Here is a 17422-nt window from a genome sequence, read left to right as displayed (position 1 = left end):
CCTGATGTAAACAAGACAAACGTCTTTCTCTGGTCTGCAATCCCCTTAACAATTGTGTGTATTGAGCCGTACTATATTGTACCCATTCTGCAATCTGTTAAATAAAGTTTTCATTCATTCATTCTCTCCAATAAAATAGTTTGTATTCGCCATCATCTTTCTGTGTCAGGGGGCCCTGTAAAAATCCACTTAGGTGGTGTGTGGCAGGGTCTATTGATACTCTGCTCTCCAGTTTAATCAGTTCACCATTCTGGCCTCTAATTGGACAACTATTTTAAATGCCACCGGGCATCACTCCAGATATTCAGAAGGCTTTTGTTGATGTGTTGTTGTGACATCATTGAGGCATAGCAGTTGTGTTCCTGTGAGGGAGCCCTCTGATAGGTCTGTATAGCTGCTCACAACATGGGCATTTAATGCTCTCTTTGCAATCTTGTCTGCTTTTTCATTATCCTCCACACCAACATGAACAACAAACCCAAATAAATTGTACATTCACTCCAACCCTTTGTATTCTCCTCACTCTCATAAATATTTCCATCAATAAATCATTGCTTGTTATTATTTCTTTTGAATTCAAACTATCAAAAGCTGCAGTAGAGTCTGAACAAATGACGACTCTCTCAGGCTTCTATCCATTGCAATAAGAAAATGATAGCGACTATTTCTGATACAGCTAATCTACCAAGTGTTTTCTTTGCATATGACAGACTACATCTCAACATTTCTCCTGCTTAACCTTTTTTCTTTAATAAGTCTCACAGCTACGTATTCTGCGACAGCTTTTGTGCTAAATCTGTCTCTTTCATAAAATCCTTACAAATCAATTTGTCCTTAAATCTTTGAGACAAATACACAGAATAAAAGAAAATTCGTTTATTTTAACAATTGGATTGCATTATACAGCCTATAATTATAGTTGTAAACCAGTCTTACCAAATAGCCTACCTTTTGCTTACTCTTACACTATATTACAGGCATTTTAAATGTTATAATCAATATCCCAGTTCAGATTTTATATAAATAAACACATAATAGCAAACGTATCAACTCAAAGCATGAGTTTTCTCATGCGCTCGCAGGAGATGCATTCTGCTGTAGGCTTTCCCACATCCCGCGCACACAAACGGCTTCTCTCCGGTGTGCGTGAGCGCGTGCCTCCTCAGCAGAGTGGCGCTGTTGAACCGCTTCGCGCACGACGCGCACCCGTACGGACGCTCCCCCGTGTGGATCCGCACGTGCACCGTGAGGTAGCAGGACTGGGTGAACGTCTTCCCGCACTGGGGACACTTGAACGGCCGCTCTCCGGTGTGGTACCTCTGGTGTCTCGTCACCTCGGCGGATGTGAGGAAACTCTTCCCGCACTGCGAGCACAGGTGCGGCCTCTCGCCCGTGTGGATGCGCTTGTGTCTCGTCAGGTCCGTCGACTTGGCGAACTTCTTACCGCAGCAGGGGCAAGGGAAAGACCTTTCGCCCGTGTGCGTCTGAATGTGTTTCTTCAAGGACCGGTTTGCCTTGAACGTCTTGTCACACTGGGGGCAAGGGAAGGGTCTTTCCTCCGAATGGCACTGGAGGTGTTTGGACAGTTCCCCAGAGGATAGAAAGCTCTTCCCGCACTCGGGGCAAAGAAAGGGTCTCTCCCCCGTGTGAATTCTTTCATGTCTGGTCAAGATTGGCAATTGCGTGAATCTTTTGGGACAGTGGGAACACTGGTAGGGGCGTTCTCCGGTGTGAGTCCTCTGGTGCTTGATCAGATTGGATAACCTCGAGAAACCCTTTGGACACTGGGAGCAACAAAAAGAGCCCTCTTTCTTGTGGCTTTTTAAATAGTGCTGCCTCAGACAGACAAACTGGGTGAAGTTTGTCTCGCAAACGGAACAGTGGAACGGACCCTCTTCGCCGTGCGTTTGCACGTGCCTGGTCAAGGCGTCGGCGTTCTGACATTTCTTCCAACACTGGCCGCAGCGGAGAGGGTCGTTTTCGGAGTGAATCAACTGATGCCGCTTCATCTGCACCAGCTTACTGAAAGACATGCTACATTTCGGGCATTTGTGTTGGCCCTCTTCGCCACAACAACCCTCCACTTTAACTTCATCCACATCTGCTCGCGTGGTGGTTAGTCCATTTTCTGTATCGTTTGCAGCCGGTACAGTAGAGTGCGTTTTCAGATCTTCCTCCCCGTCGAATTCTTTCCCAAACACACAGCACTCGAACGACGGTATCGACCCAGTGCCCTTTCGTTGGTGCCTTTTCAAGTCAAAGGAGTAAAGGAAGGCCTTTCCACAGTGGGGGCATTTGTACGGTCGCTCCCCTGTGTGGGCTCTCTGATGCCTCCTCATGTCTGTGGCACGGGAGAAGGTTTTTCCACACACTGGACATGTTTTGGAGCAAGGCGTTAGTTTGCAGGACTTGTGTTTGGACAGTGTTTGGACAGTGTTTGTGTCCGATTGGTTCTCTTCAGTAGTAAGGAGACCACTGTACTCCTCGGGGTGGTGGTCGTTCACATGTTGCTGGAGGTCCAGTTCCTCCGTGTGATAAGAAGAGCACCGAGAGCAGGCATAGGCCAGAGGCGGGGTCTCCGCTGTCCCATCTAGAGGGAAACGAGAAAGAAATAGACGATCAATTCAGGAGACAAGTCTAACATGAAGGTCTGTAATATAATACAATAATATATCCAATGCGCCTTACAATACCAAGAGAGCATACAACCACAACAATCTCTTGATTAGGAACAATGAATTCCATCACAGTTATACATTTTTTTTGTTCAAATCTCAGCAGAAATAATTTAATAATAATAATAAATTATTAGATTTATACCATCAAGTAACAAAGTAGTGCACAAACACTGTTATTGGATATCGTCCGATCGACAACATGCTAAAATAGGACACTCTTATCAGAGAATTTGCCCAATACTACATTTTGATAGTAAGAGCCATGATGTGTAACATGTAAAATATTAAATCAAAGTCAATCATTTTTGGCCTTTAAGGGCAGAAGTACAGTATGTATCTCTCTAATGGAGAATAATGGATTAGCCTGCATCTCAATATTTTTTTCTTCATTGATCACAAACAAATGGTCTAAGCCTATACCCCACTCAGTAAAAGTCATGGATTGGGGGAGCTCCAGTAGCTCACTGCGTACCTCGAGCGCTATTTCGGCGCCGGGGACAACCGTGCTCGTCACAGATCTGGGGTTAGCGAGTTCGATTCCCGGACTGCAGCCGTATCTTTCTCAGAGTGTCTTCCCCCCATCTGTACCCATTCAAACCTGTTTCTGTCAGTCATTCTTGACCAGAGAAAATGCGATAAACGCAAAAAAGAGCCAGCGGAATGGCCAAAGTTAAAAAAAAAAAAAAAAAAAAAGTCATGGATTGGATCAGTACTCTGTACCGGGATGACACTTAAGAGTCGAGAATTAGCATCGGCGCTGAAGATGCTGGATTGGTGCAATCCTAGACCATGTGTTGTCGATTTACATATTACATGTCTACAAACCTATACTTCCACTGACTGAAGAATTGACAGATGCAGCATTGCAATCCTCTGCACCTTCCCTATGGATGAAATTAAACAAAAAATGTAATCACAAAAGATTTCTCTACAGTTTGAATACTACAGTTGGGCTATATCAACTTTAGTTGATTGTTTTTTGCGGATCTTCTTTGATATCATTAATATTGATTGAACATTTTGTTGGCTTGATATGGTAATAGTATTTTATGTTTCTTGTATAGTATTTTATGTTTCTTGTATAGTATTTTATGTTTCTCTTTTATTACTTGTGTGATTTTATTACTGCACCTTAAAGGCACACTCCAACATTTTGGGAAATTAGCTTATTTGCCATCTACCCTGGAGTTAGACAAGAAGATACATACCGTTTTCTTCTCTGTGCATGCAGTAGGAGTAGGAAGATGTTGGGAACTAGGCTAATGGAGGAACCTACTTCCAGTGACTGACGCTAAGCTAGGCTAACGGTGCACATCTTCCTACTCCTACCGCATGCACAGAGAAGAAAAAGGTATGTATCTTCTTGTCTAACTCCAGGGTAGATGGCAAATAAGCTAATTTCCCAAAATGTTGGAGTATTCCTTTAAGTTTGAGTCCCAAATCTCGTTGTATGCAAATATAATGATAATAAAGTACAATCTAATCTAATCAATCTCTTCATAACGTATCAAACGTTGTGTACTTACGTGGCGTCTGCGGACTCTGGCACTAGTCTCAATGGGATGATGACCCATGTTGTCCCACTTGCCTCATTCTTCACCACAGCTGGTTCTTCACTTTGGTGTGATCCGACTCCACCTCTCCGGTTCTTCTCCTCTCTGGACTCGGTAGACGCGGCGACCGCGAGAGGAACCCCAGAGACGTCCCGACACCGGAGCAGCGCCAGCCGTCCATCCGGTTCACAGGGAATAATAACAGGACCGCTATGGGTTTGTGACCCGTACTCAGAATTAGTGTTGTCCCCGGCATTCTGGGAAAGATAAATAGATTCATCCTCCATCTCCTCCTCCTCTTCTTCTTCTTCTTCTTCTTCTTCTTCTTCTTCTGCCTCCTTCCCTTGATGCTCTTTAGAGAACTTCTCCTCCTGGCTTAATTCCACCTCAATATTCTCTACATTTATTAGTGACTGCTCATAGTCGGGGGTTATTCCATCGTTTCTCACCTCTTCGTAAATGATTTCAACCCTTCCGTCTGCCGACTCCAACTCCTCGCAAACAACCCCCATTTGTTCTTCACAGACAACGTCCATAGATGTGCCACCGTGGCTGCTTTCAAATGAAATGAGCCCAATATCCCCGTTTAGTCGTTCCTCCTCTTCGCACAGTTCGCCAAACTCCAAGTCTGTTTCTAAATGTTCTCCTTGAACTCCTTTACCTTCCGGCTCAAAGCGATCATTGTCCTCAGTCTTTTGAATCTCTGCCCTGCGATCGATACTCAGTTCTGCTCCCCCACTGGACCGATCAATACTCAGTTCTGCTCCCCCACTGGACCGATCGACACTCAGTTCTGCTCCCCCACTGGAGCGATCGACACTCAGTTCTGCTCCCCCACTGGACCGATCGACACTCAGTTCTGCTCCCCCACTGGACCGATCGACACTCAGTTCTACACCCCCGCTGGACCGATCGATACTCAGTTCTGCTCCCCCACTGGACCGATCGACACTCAGTTCTGCTCCCCGCCTGGACCGTGTGCTCGTCGCCAGTTCCACCTCTCCGTAGTCCGTGACGACTAGAGACTCTGTGTCCAGCTCTTCGCCGTACAAAATTGAGTCATTAATAAGGATCTCCGACTGAATCCCAGCGGTGGTTGTGGTGTTCATCATCATGGCACCCATGGACAGAGGGACGTGATGGGACAGAGACAAGAGGATGTGGTCACCGATGGAAATGGACCGGGTTCCTCCTAAAAACAAGAAGAGTAGAGAACAATTGTTTTCAACACACCTTTTGGTATCATCATGGCCCCTAAAAACAGAGGGATGCCTGTTCAAAACTCCCCTAACATGGCAGTGAGTATTGGAGACAGAATGGCGAACTTTCACACCAACGAATTAGGTCTATTTAATTTTCCATTTTCCCTTTTCCAGGCTATCTTGATTAATAATTGGAGGTGAGTAAGGCTGAGACGATATGCCATTTGGAAGAATCGATAAATAGGGACAAATTTAACAATATAGATTTTTTATTTATTATAAAGAATATATATATATATATATATATATAAAAAATTAATTTCAAATATTATCACATACATACACACACTAACGTTAAATTATTTTATTTTATTTTTTATTTTTTTACACATGCAAAAAAAAGCGATAAGTGACAGCAATTATCGATAAATCGATAAGTGGTCTCAGCCTTAGAGGTGGGCTATGGACTTCACATATTCATAAAGGTTATATTTATGTAGGGGCATATTTGTATAATTTTCACGGACCTCCCCAACTCATCTTACGACCCCTTTAGGGGTCCTGATCGCGTCTATTCGAAACCCAAACGGTGCATGCTTCCGCGTTCGCGTTTAGCGCTCTGATTGGCCACTGCTGTTTCTGGTCGCACCAATCGTGTGACGGCAAGTTCTTCGCCGGTTAAGCTTAGGCACTCTTTCGAAGTTGGTTAAGGTTAGAGTTTGTCTTAGAGCATGGCGATAGACCGCCAGCCCTGATTCCAAACTCTAACCATAACCTTCGAAAGAGTCGCCTAAGCTTAACCAGTGATAAACTAGGCGTTAGGTAGTTTGCAGGCTGTTAGAGCCGGAAATGGGCGCGTCATGCGATTGGGCGCACATATCACATGACCAGAAACGTCAGTGGCCAATCAGATTCGCAAAACGCATGCACCGTTTGGGTTTCGAATAGACGCGTCCTGATCCCCAAGTTGGAAACCACTGTTCTTTCTTAACATACTAAAACATACTATGTGATGAAAGTGTGATAAGGCAGTATTATGCTCATAAAGGTACGCCGTCATACTCATTGCGAGTTGTGCTTACCGATAGTGTTCAGGTGTCCGAGATTTCTATGGTGTTTTAGAAGAGTGTTCAGCTGCAGAGTGTGAGATATACTTTCAATACACTCATCAAGAACAGAGGGAGCGGCGTGAAGCCAGTGAGCTGTCTGAAAAGAAAAAACATTTTCTTGACAATGTGCTCACTGATGCAGTGGTAAAACAAAAAGGTGAGTAAAACTGTAGACTCAACCACCAAAATCCCCAAAAGATATACTGTATATGCTCCTTTTTCAATATATTATATTGTTTAATTTCCTCAAAAATACCCTATTTTTTTAGGGCGGCCGGGTGGCGCAGTGGGCAAGGCGCTCGCCACCAACGCAGGAGATACTGGTATCGAGCCCAGCTCTCTGCATTGCTTCCGGCTTGGCCGGCTGTCGTACTAACACAATTGGCAGTGTTAGAGGGTGGGAAAGCCGGTGGGTGGGTCCCGGTCGTTGTAAACAGCGACTCCTACAGTTCGGTCGGGCGCCTGCTCAGCGAAGAAAATATCTAAGGGGGGTAGTGTGATCCTTCCACACGTTACACCCTCTCAGTGAGAGTCCGTGCTACCAGGTGAAAAGAAGCGGTTGATTGGCTACACATGTGTTAGAGGAAGCATGTGATAGCCTCCACTCTCCCAGACCGACTGTGGGGGGTAAGTGCACAGCGACCAGGAAGGGGATTGGGAATTGGCATAACGACTAACATTGGGATGGGAGAAAAACTGAGGAAAAAGGAGGGGGGAAAAGATCCAAAAAATTAAAAATACCCTATTTTCATGTAAATTGCATTAATCTGATACAATTTACTGTCACGCGTACTATCAATTTCAAATCAGAAATATTGAATGTTTTAGAAAGAATCAGATATTCCACCAGAGGTAATCTAAGTACATTCCAAATAAAAAGTGGCACCCACTCCTGACATGCTTTAACTCCATCTAATCCCTATACTCACTGATTGATCGAGCCCCCCCCCCCCTTCTCTCTCTCCCTCCCTCCCTCTCTTTGTCTACCTCTTCTTCTCTGCTTCCTTTTCTAGATCTCTCATTGGTCTCTGCTTTTGTACTCTTTGAATATGAAGGCGAAATCATGTACCATGTTCTTCTCTCTCTCTGTATTTTAGTTTTTTTTTACTTTACTTTTAATATCCTGATGTCTGTTTTGTATGTATATATTAGGAAAACTTTTAAAGAAGTCGGCGGGACAAAATATCCCAAGTTGATGCTAGAAAATGTCATTCCCGAATAAGCTAGAGATGTACAATACATTCAGATGTGAACCGACTGTCACTGTGCCTAACTTATTTTTTATTTTTTTATTGATCTTTTTCCCCCTCCATTTTTCCTCTGATTTTTTTCTCCCATCCCAATGTTAGTCGTATGCCAATTCCCAATCCCCTTCCTGGTCGCTGCGCACTTACCCCCCACAGTCAGATCATCTGGGAGAGTGGAGGCTATCACATGCTTCCTCCGACACACGTCCAGCCAATCAACCGCTTCTTTTCACCTGGCAGCGCGGATCCTCCCTGAGAGGGCGTAGCGTGTGGAAGGATCACACTATCCCACTCAGGTCCTATCCGCGCTTAGCAGGCGCCCCGACCGAACTGTAGGAGTCGCTGTTTTTCAACGACCCGGACCCACCCCGCCAGCTTCTCCCACCCTCTAATACAGCCAATTGTATTAGTGTGAACGGCCAGCCAAGCTGGTGACAACCCCGGAGCTGTGAGCTGGATTCGAACAGGCGAATCCAGCTCACAGCTCCGGGGTTGGTGACGAACGCAATCTCCGCTACGCCACCTAACCGCCACACTGTGCCTAACTTCTAATAAAAATATTAATGAAAAATATATATATTGAATGTTTATATCAGTTCTAAAATTGGGTAATCTCTTATTTCAAGAATAAAAAGGTGGGTAAATGGAGATCCGGTGGGCTTACCCTCTGCTGCGCCTGTATTTACTAATCTGTGTTCCCTAGGGCAAATAAAAGCAAGGCATTGAGATCTGCATATTGTATACCTGTTTGAGATCTGGGACAGGGAGGAGCTGTGTAAGCCTCGAGAGAAACTCCCACATCAGGTCTCTGAGTGCAGAGTCATACTTGGGACGATAGTCTACAGGAAAAACCTCCTACGAAAGAAAATTAATTAGTGGGAGAAATGTTTGACAGTGTATTTACTAAAGACAATGGACCATATTCACCCGGCCGCTGAGTGGATATGGTCAATTCTGTAATTAGCTAGCTATAGAAATGAAGGCTGTCAAAGTTAATAACGCGTTAACGCACAATTCTTTTAACGCCACTATTTTAATTTGTTTTGTGATTAATCACGAGTTAACTATGGACAATCATGCGATTAATCAGATTAAATATTTTAATCGATTGACAGCACTAATAGAAATATATGACAACCTGGAAGAAATGCTCTCTCTCGACTGGGTCTTGAAGAAGGGTTTGGACCAGTGCAAGAAAATTTGATTCAGATGCCTCCACCTCTGCTTCGCACGACTGGAATAATAAAAAAAAACATTGGAATCACTTCGTATGCTTAAACCCATACATTATTGGTTTATTGGTGGCGGCTCACTGCAATATCAAACAGATCCACCACAAATAGATTTCCCAAGCGGATACAACACATTAACAATATCTCATCTTGCATGTACAGTCCATTCCACTGTTTGTGGGAGGTTCCACTGTGTGTATATTGCACATCCCAGCTTGCCCCTACAGAAAATAACCTACAGTAAGAGAACATGTGGGAAACACTGTACATTCATTTCTGAAGACTCTCTTGGCCAATTTACACACAACTTGCCCCCGATTCCCTGTGAGATGTTTCAACCCGAATCCTGTCCAAGTGGGGCTGGATGGTCTGAAGGTCTAAGATCTGCTCGGTGCGACACATTTCCAGAACCAGCTGAAACACACAAAAAATAGAGGCTGCTGTGATATTTTGACAGTTAATGACTTATGGAACACGCCGACATTATAGGAAATGCACTTACCATCTTCTCCAGAGTCAGACAAGAAGATAGATACCAATGTCCTGCTTTCAGTTGAAAGCTATTTGGCTGCAAGCTAGCTTAGCACAGCACAAATGAATGGAAGCGGATACGGACCAGCTAGCCTAGCTGTTGGCCAAAAACACCTCTCCTGGAGATTTAAGTTAGGCTAGCTGATCTGTATCTGGTTAAATAAATGTGTGCTAATTTAGGATATCTTGCAATCGGATAGCTTTCTACTGAACACAATATCTATTCTATTGATTAATTGATATCCATTTTCTTGTTGGACTCTGGAGAAGATGGTAAGCATAATGTTGGCGTGTTCAAGACTGCTCCAGTGAAGCTGCTCAGTAGCCAACAGTAGAGGACTGTAGTTGTACTGCGCAGCTCCTAGTTGTGAATGAGCAAAGAGCACCTACGGGTGGCTGCAATTAGAAACTGGCCCCTGTAAATGTCCAAATCCTCCCCCCACCCACCAATGTACAGTTTCTTCCCCTTCGGATGTATATATTTTTTATGATCTCTTTTTACTACACAGTTCTGTATATCTGTATGTCTTGTATGTCATAAATGTCCTGATGAATTGAAAATGGGGGACCCCGATGTAAACAAGACGAAAGTCTTTTTCTGGTCTGCATCCTCTTAACTCATTCTCTGCCACGCTGGCCGCACATCCTGCGGTTAGTAGGCCGGCTTTTCGCGACTGTTTTCGCGATAATTCATGATCTTTGCGGAGCTATTTGTATTTTCTATATTATAGCTATGGGGAAAATGGTATGACTCATTTGACAGAAACTATTTGCAGTACAGCATGTAAAAAGGTGTTTGTTTCTACACACTGTAGTTTGTAGTTTATTATACGCTGAACATTGCCCATTTCCGAAATAATCCAGTATTTTTCCATAGATCGCGAGATAGGACGCTTTATGTGCAATAAGCCCGAATCGTTCTGGTTGATTCCCTGAACCCCCAAATCAAAAGGTATATAACATGTACCTTCACAAAACAAAATTGAGGCGAGCGGATCTGCTTGCGATCGCTTTGGAAGAGCTCCTCCCCCAGAGCCAGTCTCGATGCCTCGATGCATTCAATGACAATAATGCGGCTTTCATATCCGAGTTCAAATGGTAGACGATACTGCCATCTGGTGATATTCGATCGGCATTGCAGTTCAAGCGTATGTGGCTGTGCCAAAATAATTCAGATCGCTCCGGGCGAGTCTGTAGCACTGGGATCAAAGGAAAAAGATCAAACGATTGAAATAACGTATATATACGTGATTAGCGTTCAACGCAAACACGTATTGACAGTACTCCAGTTGAGGGGAGATGAGAACCCCCCTGAAATAAAAACGGTCAATATCATCCCCCTTCTAAAACGGCCATCCCCCTTTCCCATCCCTTCCATCCCTTATGTCATTTTATCAATGAACATGGTATTACTGCTATTTCAACATTCAGTTTTGCGCATATTGAAAATATTGACGGCGAAGGAGCATGAATGATTTCCTAAAATCTTAAATAAAAAAAATTATAAATACAAATTAAAAAAGTGTAGTGTTTTTCTATCATGCCTCCCCAAAAAACTGCTGTGAGCTTACTGAATGTTGTGAGGAACTTGCAGTACAGTGTCTGAACATAGGGAGAATTCTTAGCACTAGATGGGTGGCATCTAGTTATAGGACCATTAAAGCTGTATGGCAACAGTACCCAGCGCTCCACAAGCACTTTTCTGATGCATCAGTTGATCCTAAAAGAAGCTCAACAGAGAGATGCATGTTCAGTGGTTTAGCCCATCGCCTCTCTAATGCAAGCTTTGTCCAGAATCTTGGAGTCATGTATGATGCTTTAGAAGAGCTATCTGAATTCTCTCTCTCCCTTCAAGACAGAAATGTGACACTCCCTAAGGCTGAAGTAAGTCTCACTCGGGAGGTGCGTGTGCTAAAATCAATGGCAGAGCAACCTGGACCAAGGGCAGAAGAAGAGGCTCAGGCAGCAGGTGATCTTATGCTATTCAAAGGGGTGGCTCTGACAAATAATTCAAGGCACAGCAGAGAAATTAACCAACAGTTTTTTCATGCCTTGGCTGCTAGTATTGAGACGAGAATGGGTTGCCTGCCTGGTAAACAGAGAAGTAAGGAAGAATACCAGAGCTTTCTAAACAACATCAGAGTGCTGCAGCCTTCTAGTCTGATGTGTGTGGGGTGCGTTATGCTGAAAAGGAAGTACAGGAACTCTGCTCCTTTTTCAAGCTTGACAATGGCAGACAAGTTCAGAGAGGCATGAGGGAATATATTGACATGGTCACACACACAAAACTGATGATGAAATGATGCCACCAGCACCAGAAGACCTGAAACCCCTCCTCCAAGCAGTGAACACTCTGGTCATCTCCACAGCTGAGTGTGAGCGTGAGTTTAGTCAGATGAACATTTTAACCACAACTAGAAGCCCCCTAGAGGTGAAAACTGTCAGTCTTGCTTTTCATCAAGTGTGTTGGCTCTCCACTGAAAAAGTTCAGACCAGATGTATATGTCAAGTTTTGACTTCAAAGCCATTGCTTAGCTAACGACCCAAAAGCAAGAGCCAGATTGAGGACAAAAAGCATGATATGGGGGAGAGTGGGGTAGGCAGCCATTGACAAGATTGGTAGACTTCCATTACAACCACTTTTGACCCTAACTGTAAGAGCAGTGGTGCCATGGCAGCCTAGGCAGGGACTGACTCCAATTCTGAGGTGCCAAACATCCATAATAACATCATGCATGTTGTTTTAGAAGTGTATTATCTTTGAGTAATCAAAAGTTGCGGTACACAGTTGGTCGCACCCTCTGTGCCATTATCAGCACAAATTATGTCCCTATATGATCAAATCCACCATCCCCATGGCTGCAGATCCCAGGGGGGGGGGGGGGGGGGAATGTCCCCCCCCAAATTTGGAAAACTATGAATTGTCCCCCCAATAATATGTGCTATCAAAAGTAGTGTATCTACTCCCGCTCTGTAATTCTAGTTTAAAAATACTCCTAAAAGCTTCATTTGCGTATTCAAATCATTAAAATGTTCTAAACGACGCCCCCGGACCCCCCTACTCTGCGCCCCCCCCCCAAACTTGTCATGAGATCTGCCGCCCTGACCATCCCCCCTGTTTTTTTTTCACAACTCGAGTACTGCGTATACGTGGATGGCGCAGACCCGAACAACTGCCCCTTTGAACTGCTGCGGTCAGGCAAGCGATACCGGAGTCTTAAGGCGAGCACAGAAAGACTCAGAAGAAGCTTCTATCCCCAGGCCATCAGGCTGCTAAACGAACAATAAACACTATGCAACAACCATCAAATGCACACAGCACACACACCCACACACTCACTTAAACCACACAAACACACTTTATATTTATTGATAAAGGATTTGCACTACAACTCGTACACCCACTGTAAATTGTACCTAAATTGCACCTCATCCCATTTCTGCCTTGCACTATATAGTATTGTATTAGTACACTGCACAGTATTGTATATTATATGGTAACTCAGTTACGTCTATTCTGCATCGAACATTGTACATATGTCTATACTGAACACTGTGACCTCATTTTTTTTTACTTCTAATTTACATGCTATACTATGTTATTTTATTTCATACTTATCTTGTCTTGCACAGTCTCTGGAGCGTAACAGTAAGAAGCATTTTGTATAAAAGTATTCTGTACTTCTGTATGACAACTATTAAAGAAACTTGAACTTGAAACTTGATCGAGTTAACAGTTGTTTTGTATTGAGACGTACTGTATTGTACCCATTCTGCAATCTGTAAATAAAGTTTTCAATCAATCAATCAATGTGGGTTCAGCATTCAGATGCTCAGCGCACCTACCCTGGGTAAATAAAGGTTTTATTAAAAAATTAAATAAAAAGAAAACGAGTTTCTGACTTCTTTGTTTTGAAAATGTCACTGCTATGGCAACCTATCTCTTACCTTGGCTCGCAAACCTAAAATGAGTTGAGTTTTCAGTTTGAAACTGAGCAGCTCTGGGACAGTTTCTGTGACAGAGGTCACAAATTCCTCCAGTTTTCCGTAGTCCAAGATGTTCCCATTCTGGGCCACTTTCCACACTGCCGCTGACAGCAGCTGGACCGGAGGAACCAGGAGCCGCAGGGCAGAGAGGGGCAGGTGTTCTACAGGAAAATAGAGAAGACAACGGCATTCATGCTCATGTCATCTAGGTATTCTGTTTTTTCACTTAACTTGTGTTTACCTTCCTACTTTCAGTTATAGAGCTCGTCTCAGTGTGCTATCCCTATACAAGTAAAGGATTTGAAACAAGTGGAGCTGAATTGAATTGCATCGAGATGGAAAATGATAGCTAAACAATTTAAAGATCCCCTCCAGATGTATTTTAAACCATTAAAAGGTCTATATTGAATAACAATTTGTATAAATGTGGTTTTCCCACCACAATAAACTGCTGAAAATGGCTTCAGCATCTGTCATTAAGGACTTATGCATATGCAAATAGGCGAAAAGCACCTATTGATATTTACCAGGAATTACAAATAGACATATCAAGACGTACTCTTGCTTTCTGTTTATGCTGAAGCTAAAGGTGTGAAGTTAGCACATCAAGGACCATGAGAGGTTCGACCCATTAGTGACATCAAACTCATATTTCAGGGAAGTACAGATAAGCTCTCTCCAGTGGAAGGTGAAAAAACCAGATTGTGACAAGTTCTGCACAAATAACAATAATGTATAGTCAAAGTCATGCCTCCAGGAGGAGCTAACCATTAGAAAAACACGCTTTTGAGTGTAGGGGATCTTTAAAAGTAACTTAGCCTAAGCAAGTATCGCAAAAAGTACCCCCCCCTCCCAGTGAGCTGTGGTGTTCCACAAGGAAGCATACTAGGACCGCTACTGTTCCTAATTTATGCAAATGACATGTCGTCAGCGTGTAACTGCAACTTGTTCCTGTTTGCGGACGACTCAGCCCTGCTGGTCTCTGACAAGAACAAGTTACAGGTTGAAAAAACCCTCAGCTCGGAACTAGGCAAAATCTGCATATGGCTCGCTGATAACAAACTATCATTACACATGGGCAAAACAGAGTCCATTCTCTTCGGTTCAAATAACAAACTCAGCAAGACCGACGGCTTCTCAGTTACAGTGGGTGACAATATTGTCACAAGGAAAGATGAAATTACCTACCTGGGTTATATCCTAGAGGCTAATCTTTCCTGTGACAAAATGGCATCCAATGTAATAAAAAAAGTCAATTATTGTACCGGATCTCCTCTCTGGTAAACAAGAATACCCTGAAGACTCTGGCAGGAGCACTCATTCAAGGGTACTACGACTATGCTTGCACCTCATGGTACCAAAGCACCTCAAAGGCGCTAAAAACAAAATGACAAACATCTCAAAACAAACTGGTCAGACTACTGCTTGACCTGACTCCTAGAACCCACCTCACCCCTGCCCACTTTGACAACCTAGGATGGCTTAGAGTAGATGACAGAGTACAGCAACTTGCAATGGGCCTGGTCCACCCTCCTCTGTACATAAACGGCCAGCAGGTGGAGAGGGTAGACAGTTTCAAATTCCTCTGCATCACCATATGTGATAATTTAAAATGGGAAGTTAACACCAGCCTCATAATTAGCAAAGCCCACCAGAGGCTCCACTCCCTGCGCTAGCTTAAAAAGTTTGGTGTGTCCAGGGAGGCGATGCTTAGTTTTTATGGAGCCACTGTGGAGAGTGTCCTTACCTTCTCAATGACTGTGTGGTACGGAAACACCACCGTCCATGATAGGGGACATTTAGAACGAACTGTACGCCGTCGCACACTACAGCGTCAAAAATCATCGGCTGTGAGCTCCCCTCTGTGGCCTCCATTTATGCCACACAAATCCGGCGGAAAGGGGAAAAGGTGATCAGGGACCCTTCTCACCCTGCTTACTACCTCTTTAACCCCCTTCCCTCTGGCAGAAGACTCCAAAGTCTCAGGTGCAGGACATCCCGTTTTAAAAACAGTACATATCCCGAGGCTGTCCGTCACCTGAACTCAAGTACAAATGTACAGGCACTTTGCACAACAAGGGCTAGCACCAGCCAACATGCACTTTAAGACAATATGCAGTATGCACTTTAAAAACTGGAACACTGAGCAATTTATTTTAGGTACTGTAGCATTTTTTCTTTTTAATTGTTTGTGTAAAACTTTTTATTGTGGGGATTGTATTCTTGTGTTTTTATATTGTATGTTTTTAACATTGTCTGTACTGTATGTGGCACCAAGACAAATCCCAATCAACAGTGTTGAAATGGCAATAAAGTTTCTATCTATCTATCTATCTATCTATCTATCTATCTATCTATCTATCTATCTATCTATCTATCTATCTATCTATCTATCTATCTATCTATCTATCTATCTATCTATCTATCTATCTATCTATCTACAAGATACACTACACGACCAAGGTACCCATGTACATGTCAAAATACTTCTCAAAGGTCAGTGAATACCACGATCACAACACCAGAGGGAGCTCCACAAATCATGTTAAACCCAGATTCGGCTCAAACAAGGGACTAAACACGTTTCGCAATTATGCCACATCAATGTGGAACACCCTACCCACAGCTGTAAAGGAATGTGAATCACTACCCACTTTCAAAACCACTCTCAAAGAACACCTACAGGAGACTGCAACCTACAAGACCCCTGTAAATGTCCTAACGAACCCAACCCCCTCCAATGTACAGTAAATTACCAAAGGTTGTCAATATTCCAATGTACAGTTGTACAGTGTAATTAGGGCTGTCTTAAATACTTCGAAGCTTCGTTCGATGGCACAAGCTTCGAACATTAAAAAAAATAAAAAAAATAAAAAATAAAAATCAAATTTTTTTCTTCAAAATTTTTATTTTAATTTTTACTTCTCTCTGTGTGTGTGTGTGTGTGTGTGTGTGTGTGTGTGTGTGTGTGTGTGTGTGTGTGTGTGTGTGTGTGTGTGTGTGTGTGTGTGTGTATGGGGCCATTGGGTGGGGCCGGGGGACAAATACACTGGAGGAAAGGAACCCAGCTCAGCACTGCCCAAATTATATCATCACTATTGCCTGTTTGAAGGATATCATCCTCAAACACATATACACCACCTACACGCCTATTCTCAGTCCTTGCCCCACAATGGTGGAATGAAATACCCACCCCAGTTAGGACAGCCGAATCCCGTCCAATCTTTCGCCGTCGACTAAAGACGCACTTCTTCAACCATTATCTGAAAAAATAAATAAATTAAAAAAAATCTAACCCTAACTAACCTTACTGTCATGCACTTGTCCTAATAAACTAACCTACACTGTAACACGCAACACTTTGATGAATATTGTTACTCAGCTGATAGAGTTGTATCCTTCCTGATGACCTGTCGTACAGAACTTGTAAGTCGCTTTGGATAAAAGCGTCAGCTAAATGACTAAATGTAAATGTGAATGTAAATGCCTTGTAGAATTCCACACATAAGAAAGAAAGATACTGGGATGAATAAACAAAATAGGAAATAAAATGTAGAAATGCATGCAATACATAAATAAATATGAATCTCCATATATGAAATAGAACATTTAGATAAGGTGCTACTGAGATGTTTTGGTGAGTTCTTTGTTTTTTTGTGGAAGTAGCCCTTCTTAAAAATGCATGAACATTCACTGATAATTGGTCTGTAGTGGAGTCTACAAGGTCTACATTGCCGGACCATGTAGAATCCGGACCTTGTAGACATAATTCTGTGCATAGTTTAGTCTACACAGGCCATATTTCAAATAATCAAAATCTTACTTCATTCATCTTGAACATTCTTGATTTGGAGGATTGGTAGTTCCCATGAAATCTGAAGTT

The 17422-nt window shown here is 43.2% G+C and overlaps 1 protein-coding gene across 1 annotated transcript in view; it reads right to left on the bottom strand.

The window, feature by feature from the left end:
* Positions 1-959: 959 nt before the first annotated feature.
* Positions 960-17422, bottom strand: part of LOC311241530 (uncharacterized protein) — a 19147-nt gene continuing 2684 nt past the window's right edge. The window contains exons 2-9 of the mRNA XM_084330378.1: positions 13501-13700; positions 9334-9435; positions 8928-9023; positions 8534-8644; positions 6516-6639; positions 4205-5423; positions 3504-3562; positions 960-2590 (exon numbers count right to left, since the gene is read on the bottom strand). Coding sequence (XP_084186504.1) covers positions 1047-2590; positions 3504-3562; positions 4205-5423; positions 6516-6639; positions 8534-8644; positions 8928-9023; positions 9334-9435; positions 13501-13700 — 3455 coding nt within the window. The 3' untranslated portion in view covers positions 960-1046. The remainder of the gene's footprint in view (positions 2591-3503; positions 3563-4204; positions 5424-6515; positions 6640-8533; positions 8645-8927; positions 9024-9333; positions 9436-13500; positions 13701-17422) is intronic.

The sequence above is a fragment of the Notolepis coatsorum genome, assembly GCF_963971535.1.
Source record: "Notolepis coatsorum genome assembly, chromosome: 15".
Lineage (NCBI taxonomy): Eukaryota > Metazoa > Chordata > Actinopteri > Aulopiformes > Paralepididae > Notolepis > Notolepis coatsorum.
Note: the sequence above shows the minus strand (reverse complement) of the source record. Positions and strands in the feature narration are given on the sequence as shown.